Here is an 18,385-nt window from a genome sequence, read left to right as displayed (position 1 = left end):
AAAATAGGTGCTGTGAAATTTAAATAACGTAAGTCATGTACTAATAAGTCTAAAGTAATGTCACTTTTTATAGTGACATCAATATACACTTGTGAATTTTACCATTAGTTGTCACTGGTGGCAAATTATATCTAGAAATTGCTAAAAAAAAATTACTGGGTAGATTTTATTCTTCTCATATTAATACCAAGCATGGGTTAGAGGGTAAGACTTTAAGAAAATTAAATTTAAGTGAATATAACCTTTTATGGACTTGTGGTTGGCCATTTATGATTTTACGCAGTCCTCTTTTCACCAGAGACTTAAACATAAGTGCATGCACACACGTGTGCTCATTCACAGGTACACACACACACACACACACACACACACATACCGAAAGTTCCAAAATATTCAAAAATAACCCCAGAAATTCATATAGACACTTGCTACCAATTAAGAACTGCTCATCAATCTATGGACATGGAAGGGGAGAAATCTTACAGGGCCCCACCCTAGACAAAGAGCTAGAGGCAACTGTAGGCTATTGAGGGCAAGAAAAGTTAGTCCTTCCCCCAGAGAGGAGCATCCTAATTGGTTTCTCCAATACCAAAATGTCAGCCCTGAAATAATATACACCCTAGCTATACTAAATAGACTCCGCCAGTTGTGGGGGAGGGGCGGGGAGTTATAACAGAGATGAGGAGGCCAGGAATTTAAGGGGGAGGAGGTGGAAGAAGGAAAGAATGGAAACAAAAGTATGTAATTACATTTTAATTAGCAAAAACCAGACTGCTGTTCTAAACAGGAACCTGTGAGTCACAAAATGTATGGGCTTCCAGTGAACGTGTGACTTGGAAGTGTGTGAGACCAAACTACACTCTGCATACATGAAAGCATTTTACAAATTCCTGTCGTCTTGATAGTTCCTCAGCTAGATGGAGACCCTCTCGGGGTCCATGAAGACACCGAGCTCTCTATGGTTCTCAGAGTCCAGTTACCTGGCAGCGCTCCGACTACTTCCACATTTTCTGCATTTAAAAAAAAAATAAACAAAACAAAACCAAACAAAAACCCAGTATGGAAACCACAAGCTCTGTCTCAGAGCCTTTTCCTGCCACTTACCACTGAACACAGAAGGCCTCTCTGCCAGCAGCCCCTAAGTAAGTTCAGAATTTATTTACATTTCACAAGGGAGTTTTAAGGCTTGTTCAAAACTCCAGTCAACCAACCCACAATGCAAAATAATCTTGATATCCAAAACTGAAAAATCATCATAAAACACCAAAAAAGAAATCATCTCTCTCCAATGCACAATAAATATCAAAGACTCTATGCTATATACTTGGACAGCTAAAGCAAATCTTAGACAACTCAAAGGCTAACTTAGATTTTGCTTGAGACTTCTGTGTATGTCATGCACGCTATTTGTCTTGGGAGGGACAAAATACAGGGTTGAGGAAGAGGAGGCACACTGTAACAGTCTGACTTAAGACACTGACTGGAGCTGCATGAACTGACTCTTGTCTTTTGCTCAGCCTAGGGAAGGGGGAGAGGCTTGGTGCGGCCTCAGTGAGGCAATGGGACAGACTTAGTGGACTTCCCAGGGGATGCCTTCCCCTCTCTGAGGAGAGGATGGAGGGGGAGGGGGAGGAGAGGATAGAGGTGGAACTAGGATTGGTATGTAAAAAATAAATAAATAAATTTAAAAAAAAAACACTGATTGGGCCCCTACCCCATTCTACCTGTATTTGACCCAGACACAGTGACCAATACAGGAGGGGAGCTTACCTACCAGCCAAGAAGACCACCATTTGTCAATGACATGCGGCCACAGGGAAGTCTTTGGCCACTTGCCAGCTGTGTCCCACTAGGCCTCGGGTCCTCACGCCAAAGAGTATAATTTCACGGTTCACTTCAGTAGGTTTTTATCACAAAATGCATAGACAGTGTCCACATCACAGGTATATAAATAACAGGAATAGCTACCCTTAACGGCTCCTGCAGCCGCTGTTATCAAAATGAATTCCAACACGGTAGACAACTATCCATCCGGCTTGCTTTGACCACAGGAGATGTTCTTAAACGGAAGTGTGTTGAGGACTGCCGTTCGAGCTTCTGAATCAAATTGCCATTTTCAATCTCCTCCTCCAGCTCCTGGAGATTAGGGGCCTCTCCTGCAGCTAGCTCACCTAAGTCCTTTCCTGTCCGGCATCCAGGTTGCTGTCCGTGAGCCTCTAGCCTATTTGCAGAAAGGATAAGCTTCCCCCTCTTCATTTCTACTCAGGTAAATTGGTCTTTCCCTCCTCTCTAAATTCCTCCTGAGAGAATTAATCTGCCTTTTCTGGGTTAGCCAATCAGCCATCCCTGCGTTTAAAACTAGAACCCCTGCCCCCTCCCGCCCCCCCCCCCCCCACAAACGCACAAACACAATCAGACACATTTTGAGACTTTTTAAAATAAAAACACAGAAGTAGCAAGAACAAGTGATCAGAATGAGCCGAGAGCTGAACACTTACCGCTGCATTTTCTATTTAATGATCATCCTACCAGAGGAGAGTGCAGAGTCCCCTGGCTCTCCGTACCTCAAAAGCACTCGAAGTTTTAAGAGAGAACAGACCATCTACATCCAGTAATATAAAAGAACGCCACTGCTCCTCACAGGACAACCAGAAAAAATGACGAGAAGTTGTGACCCGGGCTTTCAGCTAACTCTCTGTTGAGTGAAGCCTGCCTCGCAGCTAATCCTAAATCCTCATGTTCCCTCTCACCAGCCCCTTGGCTTGGGTTTTGATGCTGCACCATTTCCCTCAGGAGACCAGGTGGAGGCTAAGCTGTTTCCAGAGTACCGCCTGGGACAGCCCCCAGACTCTGCCTCTTACCTGCAGATTCCACGCCATCGGCAGGCACGCTCTGCGTGGCAGCTGGGGCTGGGTCCTTAACTCCGTGCACCTGACCATCTTCTTCCTGGGTCGTCAGAAATGCAGAGCACAGACCAGATTCGAGGGCTTGGAGTTTCAGCAAGGAATTCTGCCAACAAAAGCAGAACATGAAGCCAGCTAAGTGGATGCCTGACACACAGCGCTGGGTCTGCGGCTCTCCAGCACCTTTGCCCGGCGCCTGGCAGGAAAGGGGTCTCCGGCTGACCACAGATGCTTCGGGTAAAGGAGCTGGTCCCTGAGTCAGAGCTGCGCATTTGTCCACGTGCAGCCTCAATTCCTGGCTCATTGAAATCCCAACGTAAACGGTTTATCTGTGACACATGGGACCTGTGATGTCGTCAGCAAGAGACACTGCATCTGGAGAGCCAATCTCAGTAGGTGTCTGCTTCCCAAGTGGAGAGAGGCTTTACGCTCAGCAACGGTTTCATTCACTGTACTGACATCAGGAGCCGGATATTAGGCCACTCCCAGGCTACCATTCATAAAAGCCAGCGTCCCTCCAAGACGCAGACTGCGGCAGACCGCAGCACACGAAGAGTTACAGCTGCAGAGGCTGTCTCGCATCTAGGAGGGGCTTCTGGGCTCCCTCAGGCAGCTGTATGTGCCTTCTAAAGTTACTTCTCTTGCAGGGGATGCCGCGCCCCGCCTCCTCCGGAGATCAGAGTCCAGGGAGACAGCCCTGGTCCCTTCTGCCTAACTCAGCTACTCGAGGGAGAGCAGCTGATTGATTCTTTCCCGCCTACCCCTTCGTGTCGCATCTGAAATCCTCCCAGGTTCTTAGGAAGAACAAGTCATGCAGACTGACGCACCTATGATGCAGCAGCCCAGCAAATTGATTCCCCTAGCAGGTGAAGATGAGTCATGCCTGAGTCCTGGCTGGCCACGGAGACCCCACAGTGGGACAGCTCACAGCTCAGCAAGTCAAAGGAGCAACTCCGCCCACCTGCCTCCAGCTGTGGCAGAACAGCCAGGGGGAGCAGAGCAGTGGGTCCTTCTACCCAAATCTTCTGACATATGCGTACTCACACGAATCGCCCCCTCACAGATGCCGCACAGGCGCACGCTGGAGCACCCCACTCCACGGCTCCACCCCTGCCTGTCCCATATACCTACACACACATAACCTCCCACACCCTCGCTTCCAACACCACACACACACACATAGACCCTAACCCCCGAATGCCCTAGGTCACATTGCATATGCCTTTTTGTCCCAACCTCAACCCCCACTTATATATCCAATTCTACACCCCCACACACACACTCTACCTATCACTCTCGCATACTCACATAACCCCCCCACTCTTCCTCCTGTGCCACACATACACCACCTTCTGACTGCCCCCATACTCTCCTCTCCTTCAAGCATGCCCAATAAACACACACCAACCCCCAGTCCTTCCCACCGTGCCAGTGAGTCACACCCTTGCCTTATATACACTCTCATAGGCACACCTAGCCCAGTTATCTCCTCCCACCTCACTCTCTTCGTTCTAGGGTGCCAGCTCTTCCATCCCCATGCCTTCATCCACTGAGCTGAGGCTACAGCAGTGTCGCTCCACGACGCTTGCTCCCGGGGGGATGTCTGAAACTTCCTCGGGCATTTTGAAGTCAGGGGGCACCTAGGCAGCTCAGGTCCCTCCCCCGCCACGCACAGCTATGCTCATGAACTTACAGGAACACCACTGTCAGCCCTCATAATAACCACAGCTCAGCCAAAGCAGCGTAGCCTAAGAATAGCTGACTTCTATAACCCTCTTCTCCCTCTGGGACACGTCCGCCACCGAGAGTTCAAGGTTGCTGAGAAGAGAAGCAGAAAGAAACAAAGGCGCCAGGTTTCCAGAAGAATCTAGTCATTGGTGTTCGATCAGCTGGTGGACACCAAGGATGATTCCAAGGAAACTCCCCACCAGGAAACCAGCGTGGGCTCTTCAAGAGCATGGAACTGAACGGCAGAGTTAGACGATGGCATGGATGTGACCTGATGGGTCACTGCAGGAAATAGTGGGCCCCTGAAGAGCCTAAGAATACAAATACCATAGAACACAACTCCATCATTGGGTAGGTGCCCAAAAGAAATGAAAGTGAATCCTTGGATGGGCTGTACACACCCACATCTGTGGCATTTCAAGGGCTTAGAGAGGTGTTACGGGCTGAATTTTGCCTCTGAAGCTCCCCTATTGAAGCCCTGTTCTCAGTGTGACTAAACTTAAGGATAGGGCCTTTAAAGATGTAACTAAAGTTAAAGAGGCCTTAAGGATCAGAACCCAACTCAATAAGACGGATGTCCCCATAAAAGCCAGAGGCCATGGCGACAGTCATATATGGAAGGCTCTATGAGAGTCCCATTTGAATGCAACTACCTACACGTCAGGGAGCGCAGCCTCTGGAAAAACTAACACTGCTGACTCTTTAACCTTGGATTTCCTGGGGTTTTGCTATTTAAGCTACCCGGTCTGTGGTACTTTGCAACAGCACCCTTCAGAATCTAACGTAAGGTGCAAGAACCCAAGTGTCCACAAACCGACGCATGGATGCCCCAAACATGGATGAACTTCCAAAGAACATTCCACAAAATTCAAGGGGAAGATACCGCCTGGCACAGGCTACCAAACAGTGAGGTTAGCTAGTTCCAGAAGAATGAATACTGTGTGATTCTACTCAGCAAGAGAGCAGAAAAAACATAAAGACAGGAAGCAGAGCAGCGCTTCCCCAGGACCAGCTGGAGAAGGGAGGGAGATGGCTCATGCGTTCAGAACTTCAGTTCTGTATGATAAAGATATATATACACATACACCAAGGATGCTTAGCAATGAGAATGAACTTAGTGTTGCTTGAATGGTATGCTTAAAAGTACTTGAGAGGGCATGTTTTTCAGACTGAATATATTCTACACTTACTTTTTAAAGAATTTTATGTCAAAGGAGGCAGATCTGTCCATGTCTTTCAATAGCGACAGGGCCTCATGTAGCCCAGGCTGGCCTAGAACTCTGTCACCTTGGATCATCTTCGATTTCTGATCTTTGTGACCTTGCTTCCAGGGTTGTGGGACTGTGGGTAGGTGTGTATCACCATACCTGGCTTTACATCCAGTGCGGTGGAGGGACAGGACCCAGGACTTCCTGTCGACTAGACAAGCATTTGAACAAGACCCACATTCTCAGCCTTTTGGTACATAGCGACAGCAGCCTGGCTCAAACGCCTATATGCTCTTGTGTAATTTGCAAAGCAGAAGATGGCTTTCAGGGTCCCAGAAAACCACAGGGAATGTACACCATGCTCTCTATCCTGCCTGACTGTGGGCAGATATCCTGGCTATTCCAAACCTTATCTTTTCATCTGTAAAAAGAGGCAAAAGTAACAGTGATGAGTTATGGCCCCTGCCGTGAGGGCTGCTCCCAGGCAAACTGAGGGAGGGTAAGAAAAGCACTTTGTAGAAGTGCCAGTAGGTGGCTGTCACTCCATCACTGGTCAGGCTGAAATGTCCCCAAACTCCAGCTGCAGGGAAGAGATCTGGCCATGTGAACAGACCTCAGGCTGTACCGGTCGTGACTCATCTCTACCTCCCAGGGTTTCACTTCTGCACCTGCCTACCAGGAACCTCACTCTAGATGACTTTGAAGTCCCCTTCTAATGAGGACAGAGAAAATCAAGCGTGTACATACACTGAAGACAGAGCTGTAGAACCTGGCACAAGTGGGTACCTAGATTTGGTTCTGGAGCTGAACCAAGGACTCAAGTTAACACAGACAGCACAGGACATCAATATACAGGGGTACATCAGACTCAGAAGCTTCTAGACCTTATTTAGAAGACAGACTATGTGTTATAAACTAGAAACTGCAGGAGTGTCAGCGGTTATGGCACCCAATGTGGAGGCTCAACTATCCACATGCCACATAAGAAAGGAGTCTCTGGAGGGGTTTGTGAGTAGTGGGTTGCACACTACTTGGTGGCAGGAGACTAGGTAGAGCACTGGGGTGGATAGACAGGCTCTAGGCCCTGCCTCCGGCATGAGGCTTCTCTCTCACCTACCCGTATGGGGCGGAGCCAGTCACCAGGCCACGTGCAAGTGGGAGGGCCTAGCCAGCCCTGGCTTAAAAGTTTAAGCTTTGGCTCACGCATCAGAGATCATTGCATGCATGGCTGCAGGCTGTGTAAAGCAGTCCAGACCGAGAAAACGTTGAAACAGGTACAGTAGAAAATGGGTATAGACAGTCATAAAAACATAGTAACAACAAATAATTTTAAAATAATAAAGAGAATAAAATATAAAAAAGGATAAGCCCCGTGAGGATGGGAAATATTATAAGACAGGAAGTTTGGACCTTATATGAGGTTTCGTTCATTTTTAAATGTTTTAAATGCTAAGGAACACAGAATGACAACCACTGAGAGACACTGGATTGTAGAAGTGATTGCTGGATTAAACCAGCCTGCATACAGGCTGGATACAGCCAGGGTGTCCTGGCTTCAAAATGGAAGTTCAGAATGGGAAATATGTTGTGTTGGGGGAGAGGTTATGCCTTTGTTTTCACAGGAAACAAAGAGTTAAAAAAAACATATGAAAGAAACTATCCAAGACTTGAAAACTGAAATAGAGACAATAAAGAAAACACAAACTGAGGGAATTATAGAAACAGAAATCATAAGAAAATGATCAGGAAGCACACATGCAAGGTTTTCTTCACACAGGAAAGCTACATGTATGACTTGGTTGTTCCTCTCTGAGACACTAAACAGAATCAAGCACAAAGAAAAAGACTAGAAAATGGAACAAGACGGAAGAGGTGAACATCAGAAGCACAGGGAGGCCTCTAAGCAGAAGGAAAGACTACTGCTGGGGACCAAAGACAAGAAAGTAGAACGGAAGAATCTCAGCAGCCCATCTGCCACCACCATGGGCCATCCCGTTCCTTGTCACTTCAGGACACAGCCCTCCTCAGTAGAGTCCTTCTCAGACCGACACGCTCTGTGGGATGGGTCTGTATGGAATACATCCTCCAATGGTTTGGGATCCCAGGGCGACAGTGCAGAGATTTAACTGTGTTACATGTCTACCCAGGGAATGACGGGAAATATCTTGCCTATCCAAACAGGATGAAGCATCGTAGAGCTATCCCGGGGATGCCTGGGGATACTGCATTGGCAGGGTCTGTGAAGATGTGCTAGCCACAGGCTGCTTGGCTGCTCAGGCAAGAGCTCGGCTCATGTGAAGGCTGAGACTGACATCAGCTTCTTCCTTCTAGAGCTTCTAGCCCAGTGAGAAGACAGCCAACAAGGCAACAAATAACAACAGGCATTCTTTTCCTAAGTCCATGCCAGAATGAAAAGGAAAGCCCAAGGTGGACAACCCTACCATTTTGGTAATCAGTCACACCCAACTTAGTGACATTTCACACAAAGACACACTTCCCCTTTCAAAGAAAAATGAAGGGGCGGTCTAAAGGCTACCTCGATCTAGCCCTAGATCCTAGACAATGGCTCTGGCTAGCCTGCTCATGTTTTTCCCGGGTTTACTTCCAAAGTCCTCATTGTAGGGCATCTAAAATCAGCAGGAAGACTGAGCAGCGGGTAGTGATCCTCTTGGGAATGACAATTACCCATGCCTCTCCACAAGGCCATGTGAGAAGCGAGCTAGAGAGAGGTCTGCACAACCTAGGCGCAGTTTTCTCAGGCTAACTTCTTTTCACACAAGAGAGAACACGCATCTTGTTTTAGAGAATACTCATTTTCCCTTCTCTGCAATCATGCAGGTCCCTCTTCCGTTGGGCTAAGATGGCGACCACCCACATGGGGTGGGAGGGATAATAAGAACTATTTTAAGGTGCCTTCATCCATGAGTGTGCAATTAGAGAATGTGAAACATTCACATTTGGTTTCTAGGAAGGGGTTTTATGGCACCTCCTGTCCCTTTGTGATTCCAGGAAGTGTACGTAGATCTTACGCTGCTGTGAAACAGAGCGGGCAGGAACCTTGCTGAAAACCCAGCACACAGGTCAGTTCCCACACATCCACTCACCGTCTAGTTCCCTCAGTTTGCATGATTGCAGACATAAACCCCCAACTCCACACGCACAATCAGCAAGCACAAGACACCCTCCCTTTGCGTCTGTTCATTCACCTGCTCCCTGCTCCGACACTCCCAGGCCCTGGGATCCTATAGGACATCATCCTATGGGAATACACTGCAAAGGGGGCAACAAAGCAAGCCAGATGAGAACCAGAATTCCCCTCCCTTTTCTTCCTACCTGCCACGCTATCCCACCAGGTTCACAGACTTCTGAAACCATGAGCCAAAAGGGATCTTCTCTCTTTTGAGTTGTCTGTATCTTGTAATTTGGCAGTGGTCTACCTGTTAGTGGGCTCTTTCTGGCAGGCTCCCTAAGGGCTGGAACTGTGGCTCCATTTGTCATGCTTCAAGCACACAGTATGGCAGAGTCAACCAGAAAAAAAAAGAGATTGCCATTACCTATCTGGTTTTATTTATTTATTTATTTATTTTTGCCCTTAGCTGTCACTTAGAGGGTACCTGCGTATACACTCTGAATATCTAATTTGAAGGCCTTCTAGTGCTCTGGTTAATAAACTGCAAGTTTATTTAAAAGCTCCCTGAGGAGCTTACAGAATATATACATTTCCCCAAATCTCACCCATCTTTATTCTGATTTAGGAGGTCTGGTACAAGATCACCTCAAGACATGTACCCAAGGTCTATGCCCTATCTTCTGGGACCCTGACCCACCCTAAATGGTATCTTGGTCCTCTGCTTAACACCACTGAGCCGAGAGAAGTCCTTTTCCCTGCCATTGTCCCAGCAATCTGCCACTCCCACTGTCTTCCAGTCTTGGCCTTCCTTGGGACCTGTACCCCTCCACACTAGGACTATACAATACGAGGGGCGTAAAACCAAGAGGTCACCTCCCAGTGTGCTATGGATATACTTTCAATGTCCTCATCAAACAAAATGGGGCTTCTTTCAATACTGATGACTCTAAAGCAATGGTTCTCTACCTTCCTACTGCTGAGACCCTTTAACACAGTTTCTCATTTTGTGGTGACCCCCAACCATAACATAACTTTTGCTGGTACTTCATAACTGTAATTTCACTACTGTTATGGATTGTGTTTTCTGATGGTCTTAAGCAACCCCTGTGAAAGGGACATTCAACACCCAAAGGGGTCTCGACCCACAGTTTGGGAACCACCACTCTCAGGAGAAGCTCAAATTATCTCTCCCTGTAGAGACACTGGGCTGTAGCTAGTCTCCCTGGGGACTGTATGCTTGTAACCCAGGATGCTTTGCGTCAGGCCACACCTCTGCTCACAGAGTCTAGCTTCCCTCTGTGCAGGATGCTCCAGCCCTCACTTCCCACTTCCCCGGAACAGAATTTTGGTGTCTAAGCAGCAGCAACTCACACCAGGAAGCCAGAACGCTGACCAAGGTATCCACATCTTGACTGCATCCTGTCAGCACTTTTTGAAAAACAGGAACAACACAGCAACAGCACACGGTGACAGAGCCGCACTCCCTTCCAGCCAGAGGACTTCAGCCTGGGAACGGGAAGCCCCCAAACCGGCTCATCTCAGGGTGAAAGCCTTGCTGGCCTTAGTGTACAAACAAGCAAAGCAGATGAGGGAAAATGCTGTTTGGCAATCTCATAACCTCATATTCTGAGTCAGGGGCTCTAGCTAAGGCTTTTCCTTCCCTAAATGGAGCAGACTACATGTGTTGTTTACAGAGTACCCTTCCTTGGGGCCTTGCTGAAAAGCACGGGTGTTGTGAAGAACCCACTCCTTGCCCTTCAACATTGGCTGTTTCTCACCAGATGACAGTTATTCTATGTTGTTGTTCATATGGTGGTGGGGTGTGAGTGTGTGTGTGAGTGTGTGAGAGTGTGTGGGTGTTGAGTGTGTGTGAGTGTGTGTGAGTGTGTGTGTGTGTGTGTGTGTGTGTCCATTTCAGTAGCATTTTACGTCAGTCTAAAAAATCTTGAAAACTAACCTCAGTGAGCTGGGACCATGGCTTGCTCAGTGGCTAAGGGCACACACTGCACTAGAGGAGGATCCAGGTAGAGTCCCTGGCACCAGACCAACTTACAACTTCCGAAAACTCTAGGGGAGCTCCAAGGAGGCTCTCATATGGCAGACAGATTCAATTACACCACTCAAAATAAACGTAATCATTAAAAATGACTAAACTCAGTAGGAAGTGGGCACTAGAGAAGCCCAATGATCCCTTCCTTGGTGCATTCTGTGTCGGTGAGCAAACCATCCATCTATGCCAGCTTCCAGCCCTTTCTTATTTCTGAAGACACTACCTGAACCCGCATTCTAGATGCTAGTGAATATTGGAACCCAGCAACTCCCCTGACGGAAGTCATATGAAATAAGTGAAGCTCTTGTGTCATTAAGGGTGAAAGGTCACACTGGAAACCATTAGGTATTTCCTCAAACACTAATATTTTGTTAGAAAATAAGAAAACTCATCTTCTTGCCCTGAAGCTTGAGCTTCATATCACTAAGAAAGGCAATGTCCTGACATATAAAGAGGGCAGGCGCAAGGACAGCCAAGTCCTTGGGCAGCGGTTCTCAACCCGTGGGTTGCAACCCCTCTAAAGGTCAAATGACCCTTTCACAGGGGTCACCTAAAATCATCGAAAAACACACACAGTATTTACATTCTAATTCATAGCAGTAGCAAAGTTACGTTATGAAGTAGCAACAAAAATAGCTTTATGGCTGGGGAGGAGGGTCACCACACTGTGAGAAACTGTATGAAAAGGTCACAGTATTAGGGAGACTGAGAGTCACTGCTCTAAGGTAATGAATCATGTCCCTGTGAGCCTCCTGGGCATTGAGTGACAGAACTCATTTGTTCATCCAGCCCCTACTCCACTCTCTGTAACAATGCCAGGGCTGGTTATACATTTACCTCTCGACCACTACTGTTGAAAGAATTACTCATTAGGGAAAAATTCCCAGTAGGCAAAGCTCCTAGAAAAATAAAAGGTCTTGGGACACACGGACTTGTATATGTATTTATATTAATGAAAAAGTTAGTCATATGCTTTTCCTTCATAGAAAACCCACGGCCCACATTGTTCCCACATTTATCCTCTGCTCACAAAGCAACAGAAACGGCAGCACAGGCTGACTCTCACAGCTATGGAACTGGACAGCCCTTCTCGTCTTCCCCAAACAGTGGGTGGGGGGACAGTAGCCCAAAGAGGAGCAAACACAAAACGGAACAACAAGGGAAAGGATGGAGATGTCCCACTGGAGCAAAGAGCGAGAGCGGAGGGGGTCACACTACAGCTGAGTGGGGAAAGTGTGACAGCTGATAAGGAGGAAGTAAATATTGGAGGAGTCAGCCGCTTCCCCAAGGCAATATCAGATGGATAAAAAGACGGTGGTCACCGGCTTCCTTTTCTTACAACGCCATTTAGGATTCCCTTGAAGGTGAGGACTCCAGACCTTGTTCCCCCGAAAATAAGCAGCCAGGATGAAGAGTGGCCTCGGAAGGCCTGGGAGGAACACCAGGCCTAGAAGCAGCCCTGTTTCCTTGCTGTATGCCTCATTCACCTGGGAATGAGAATCAGGGTCCACACCATGACAGCGCTGGCCACAAGAAGTCCCTGCTGACACTGGCAACAAGAGGTGGCTAAAATTAAATGGATCACAGGACACTGAGGAAGAACCCTTGGTAGGGGAACAAGGTCACTTCACCTCAAACTCAAAACCAAACAGAAAAAAAAATTAGCCGGTGGCATCCTTCAGTGGTCCAGCCAAGAGGAAAATTACCTAGGAACTCGTGTTTCCAGAGACCAGCATCCAATTATCTATCTTCTACCAACAGCATCCCCGGTGTCAAACATGGGCCTCATCCAGCCAATCAGCTCCTTCCAAGCCCCCAAGGTCATACTGAACAGTTCAGAAAGGACAAATGCCCCCATCATGAATGAGACTGAAGGTTAAGGCTTTGTAGAACTTCCTAGTTTTAGAAGACTACAATTCCACTATGTGGCAGGCATGACCCTAAAAATAACCCCCAGGGTCTCTGTACCCTGGTCATGCAGACACTAATCTATGCACTGCTATAAAGGGATTTTTCCCCCCAGAGGTAACTGAGATCTAACTCAGCTGGTCAAAGATACAGCCATTATTTGTGTGTGCCTAGTCAAATCAAATAAGAACTTTAAAGAGCAGTCTATCTTCCAGCTGGTGGCAAAAGATATCCTCATCGGAGGAATTGGGAGCATAGGCAAATGTCAGGTGTTACGGCTGACTTGAGGATGGAAAGGGCCACATGAGCCAAGTGTGGCAGACTCAGGAAGCCAAACAATAGACCCAGCTCCCAAGCAGCGAAGGGGCAGAGACGACAGCCTTGTGACAGGAAGCTGAGTTAAAGCAACTTGCACATGGCCCCTACTCCAGATGAGAACTCAGCCTGGCCAATGCCTTAATTTCTCTTTTGTGAGAACCTGAGCAGAGCAGCTCCCCCTGCTTCACACAATGGGGGTTAATAAATGGGTATTTGAAGCCACTACGCTCTTGGTAAATCACCAATAATAGTAATAGAAAACTTAACTGGGTGTGGTGGCACTCGGGGAGGCAGAGGCAGGCAGATCTCTGAGTTTGAGGCCAGCCTCGTCTACGTAGCGAACTCTAGGACAGCCAGAGCTACATAGAGAAACCCTGTCTAGGAAAAAAAAAGTAGTAATAGAAAACTCATATGTACTGAGATGACTGGACATCAGAATAATACGTCAGTAGGGAGGTGCTGACCAAAAGCTAAAGCCAGGATAGGAAAAGAAGCCCAGAGATGGATTTCCATAATGAGTTTCTAATCCCAGGATCTAACCAAGCACGAAGCCCGTCCCAGTCCCAAATGCTCAGATATGTCATCAATAAAATACTGTTGTTATTAAAGCCTGAAATCGTTGACCTTTTGTCACGTGAAAAGAATCTCTGGTACTTCAAAATATTCGTCAACAGAAACTGAACTAAGACCCAATGTGATAGGCTGGGTGTTCACTTTTAAACTGAAAAATGCAGCTGAGTATTCTAACAGAGGGAACACTTCTCAGCCAGCACAGAAGTCTCCAAGTTTTTCACAGGCTATTTTCTCAGAATTAAAGCAATTTGGAAGGAGAAAGACATTTCAATCCAACCGTAAAGACAGTCTTCCAAATTTGCGAATTTTTTTTTTGCATCCATGAATTCAACCCACCACAGGTTAACAATATAATTTTTAAGCTGTCTATATTTGCTGCACAGAACCTGTTATTACTTTCACAATGCAGGATAACAATTATTTACCCAAGCTGTATCTTGTATCAGGTAATAAGCAATCTAGTGACATATAAGGCACACGAGGAGCTGTGCGGAGGTTGCTCATGAATACCACACCATTTTATGCAAGGGGTTGGTAATCTGTAAATTTTTAACTGGGGTGGGGGGAGGGCTCTGAAGCCAATCCCTGACGGATATCAAGAGATAAGTGCATCTTCTCCAGGTCTGCCTGGCCTGGTGCCAAAACACCTCTAACATACATTGTAGACATGCATGTAGGCATACATGCATGCCCTCCTCACAATGTCACATGCATAGACACATGCAAAGACCAAAACCAGTACTCCAATGTCCCACTGCTCTGCTTTTAACAAAATCCAAGTACTAAGGTATCTTTATACTGGAGAAACAAGGCATATAACGCTGAGTTACGACAACCAACGTAAGTCAGCAGGGACTCAGTAACAGTGCTACGTGAAGGGAGGAGTAACATTTCATGTTGATGTTTTTGTGAGTACTTAAAAACATATCAGCTTCGCACAATTACAAAGGCTTAGAGTTAAGCTTTCTATTGGTATCAGATCATTGAGTATTGGTTTCATGTTCCTCTTTATCTTATCACATAGATGAGTTCCTGAAATTACAATGGTATTCTGCTGTTGCTTGAATGTGAGATGTCCCATCCCTGTCCTGTCCAGGCTGACAGATCCCAAATGCAAACTAGCTCATATTCTGTGATGTGCAGTCTGGGGTTTGGACAACAGCTGTGACATCTGCCACCCAGTGGGTCACCAGGGTGGACGCAGCTGCTCCGGGTGGCTAGTTGGTTGGTCCCCTCTCTTCACCACCGCTCTGTGTATTCTTCACCTGAAGCAGCATGCTAAGCAAGGAAGTTAACCTACCGCTACAGAGAGGGGCCATCTCCTGTCAATAGTACATGAGTATTCTCCTTCTAGAACCAGCTAACCATCTCTCAAAAGCCCTACATGGTGTGGTTGCTTGGTGAAGCGGAGCTACCTTAGATTCCTTTATCAACCTGTTAGTTTCTTCATGGCAACTGGAATCAGAAGTGGAATTTATGAGGTACAGAGGGTGAAAAATCATTGTTTTCCCTTATCCTGGCTTTAAAGTGCTTTTTGGATCAGGGATCATAATATGGACATTATGGAATAGCCCAGACATAAGATGAAAATGAATGAGAAACACACTGGTTTCTAGTCTGGGTATCTTAAAGGGGTGGAACCAGACAGCTCAGGTGAAAGGCAGACATACAGTCAGACTTTGAGCGCTGATTCACAGCCCCAGAGGTACCTGAAGAGCATAGAATAGAGACCAGAATCCTAGCAAAAGATCCAAAGTAGAAAACGAGACCCTCCAGACTGATGGAGAAAAGTGAGACTGATCATCCACCTCCTAGGAATACTTTTCTATATGTACATCCTACATTCATTAAAACAATATTCCGTGTGTGTGTGTGTGTGTGTGTGTGTGTGTGTATACCATAGGACCATCACTTAGAGAAATATAAAAGGGCTCTTTCATTAAAGAATTGAGTGTTCTGTTAAGTTTAACACACATTTTAGATTTTCACTCTCTAGGATGTTTCCAGCAGTGAGTGTGTCCACACCATCCCTCACACCAAGGTATTAACCTTGCTTCTGTTGCCCACACTTCTAACTTCCCCACATTCTCTTTCCATGTCCCAAATTTTTGTCCCAAATTTTCATCACAGCACAACCTGCCTGGAAGAACATGAGCCCGCACACACAGCTGGCCCCATGGACCAGAACAAAACCACGCTGAGCACTCATGTCCTGTGTTCCTACATCCGGCCCAATGGAACCACCTTAGCCTGCAGTTGGCACAGGTCTCTGCTCAGGCGTCCAAGGCCATGCACCGTTCATGCCGTCTGCAGACGTGATGCGGTGGAGGAGATCAGATTTTTAAGCAGAGCTTTCAGCAACTGCTCAAACCATTTCAGTAGTCCCGCCATCTCCAGTCTCAAGAATCAGCTTCTCCCAGAGCCTGGGAAGCTCTTCCCCACATCACCCTTGCAAGCATGAGCATCAGAACAATCTGTTGCAGCATCACATACAGCATAAAGGGAGGAGAGCTGCGTGTGCTGATTCGGGTTCATAGCCTATTTCCTTAAAACTCCCAACTGTTTCCACTGTGAGTTGTGCGCAGTCTGAAGGCTGTGTCTGCACACACAAAAAATTATAGACTTCTGCATTCCTGTTTGTGTTATATTTATGATATTTCTCATGGATTTAGCCATTTAAATTGGCTTAACCAGACACCTGGCTTACTTTTAGGCATGGATTTCTATCAAATTCTATATTAATAATAATGATGATGAATTATAACAAGATTATATAATATTATCTATTATTAATATAATATAGTTAATATAATTATAATAATATATTATAATCAATATAATTATAGCAACAATGTATATTATTATTATTCAAGAAAGGAAAATGAAAACCACCTAAATATTTAAATGCCTTTTATGGGGCCAAAAAACTAAGGGGGGGAAGAGAGACATATCTTCAAAATGCTCAATTAACCATCTGCCTAAAGCTGTTCCTTTCTCTTCTGGGCATCTGAGTATCAGGTCTACTTAGTTTCTCTGCTATGACCCTCATCAGAGGCACCACATACCACCCACAGCTCCAACTCCATGAGGACAAGAGAAACCAGATGAGTATTTCAAACCAGGGTCTGAAGCCAAGGCATTCAAAGCAGACGGTACTCTAATTGTATCATACTGATTTCTGACATTACAATTCAATTACATATTTCAAAGGAACTCTAGAACAAGCTAGCTACCTAACATCCAGTGTAATGAGATGCTATTTAGATTGAAAAATATGGCTCCCATATCTCAAAGTGTATGAAGAAAACATCAGATTTTATTATGCTTAGGGAATGAAATAGTAAGCCCAACTATGTCTGAGGTTGCAAACACCCGGTCAGTGGGAAGCAGGGAAAGGGGAATCCAGCTAAAATTCAATTAAGAAAAAAAAAAGCTGTACAAATTTTAGTTATCACAGCCCTGGTTATATAACCCCAAAGCAAAGCTGGAAAGTAGAGACATCTGGACTTGGGTAAGGTTCAAGGTGTGGTGAGCATTCTCAAAAATGCTATTTTAAGCTTGCTCGCCCCAACACCAGGCAGAAGAACATTTAGTGAAGTAACATCTCATCACCATGCTGAAGATGTTCACTTAAGAGCGACAGGATTGAAAGGTTTATCTGGAAAGACTTCTGGTGCTCTGACAGGGCGTAGGCAACGCTGAGACTGGCTAGCTCGTGTTGACTTCAGCCGCGATGATTCCACCTACCTCATGGAAGTCCTGCTGAGTTCCAAAAGCCTCCTTTGGCCAAATGGCAGTTCTCTGGTCTACTCTACAAAATACAAAGGAAAATTATGTCTATTTGAAGGAACCATTTCAACAACTCGCGTTCGAAGTTGGCTGCTACAGATACGGCCATGTTCCTGTTGGAAATCCCAAGTGGCACTGTCTGGGCTGAAGGGTGACATCCAGCCTCCTTCAGTGATCCAGAACACAGAGTGTCTGAGCCCTGCCAGCCTCCCTGACCCTAGTGCTCGCCCCTGTCTCTCTGACCCCACTTCTCAGTCACCCAAGCCATCCCGGTTTCCTGAGCATACGGTCCCTGGTCTATTTCAAACCCTGCACCTCCAGCCATCCTGGGTCTGGGATGCTTTACCCAGACACACGCACAACTGACTCTGGTCATATGATCAGGAGTTTGGCTCACATACCCCTTCCCTGAACAGGTCTTCTTGCCCTCCTCTTGGCACATGCAGTGGCTAACAAGAGACCTCTATAATAAGTTGAAGAAGCAAACCCAGACCCATGGTTGCCCTGTGACCTCCGCTTGTGCGTCCTGATGTCTGTACTCTCTCTCTCTCTCTCTCTCTCTCTCTCTCTCTCTCTCTCTCTCTCTCTCACACACACACACACACACACACACCATATGCACACACACTCACAAAAGTTTTGTCTAGTCACTTAATTTCCAAAGCAAATGCTATAATCATTGCTAGGCTAGATAATGAAGCTGGGTTCTACCACTAAAAATCTCCCAAGAGAAGAAAAAAATGACCCGAAGCAAGGCATAGGGCTTTGATTCCCTTGT

The 18,385-nt window shown here is 46.4% G+C and overlaps 1 protein-coding gene across 4 annotated transcripts in view; it reads right to left on the bottom strand.

The window, feature by feature from the left end:
• The window catches only part of Fam13c (family with sequence similarity 13 member C), a 114,421-nt gene that overhangs the window by 39,178 nt on the left and 56,858 nt on the right, over window positions 1-18,385 (bottom strand). For all 4 annotated transcript variants that reach the window (XM_087898227.1, XM_087898226.1, XM_087898224.1 and 1 more), the window contains 2 exons: window positions 17,566-17,629; window positions 2,862-3,009 (listed from right to left, as the gene is read on the bottom strand). In XM_087898227.1, the coding sequence (XP_087754353.1) occupies window positions 2,862-3,009; window positions 17,566-17,629 (212 nt within the window). The remainder of the gene's footprint in view (window positions 1-2,861; window positions 3,010-17,565; window positions 17,630-18,385) is intronic.

The sequence above is a fragment of the Myodes glareolus genome, chromosome 18 (assembly GCF_982192425.1).
Source record: "Myodes glareolus chromosome 18, mMyoGla1.1, whole genome shotgun sequence".
In the NCBI taxonomy this organism is placed as follows: Eukaryota; Metazoa; Chordata; class Mammalia; order Rodentia; family Cricetidae; genus Myodes; species Myodes glareolus.
The sequence above is the reverse complement of the archived record's forward strand: the minus strand, read 5'-3'. Positions and strand labels throughout refer to the sequence as shown.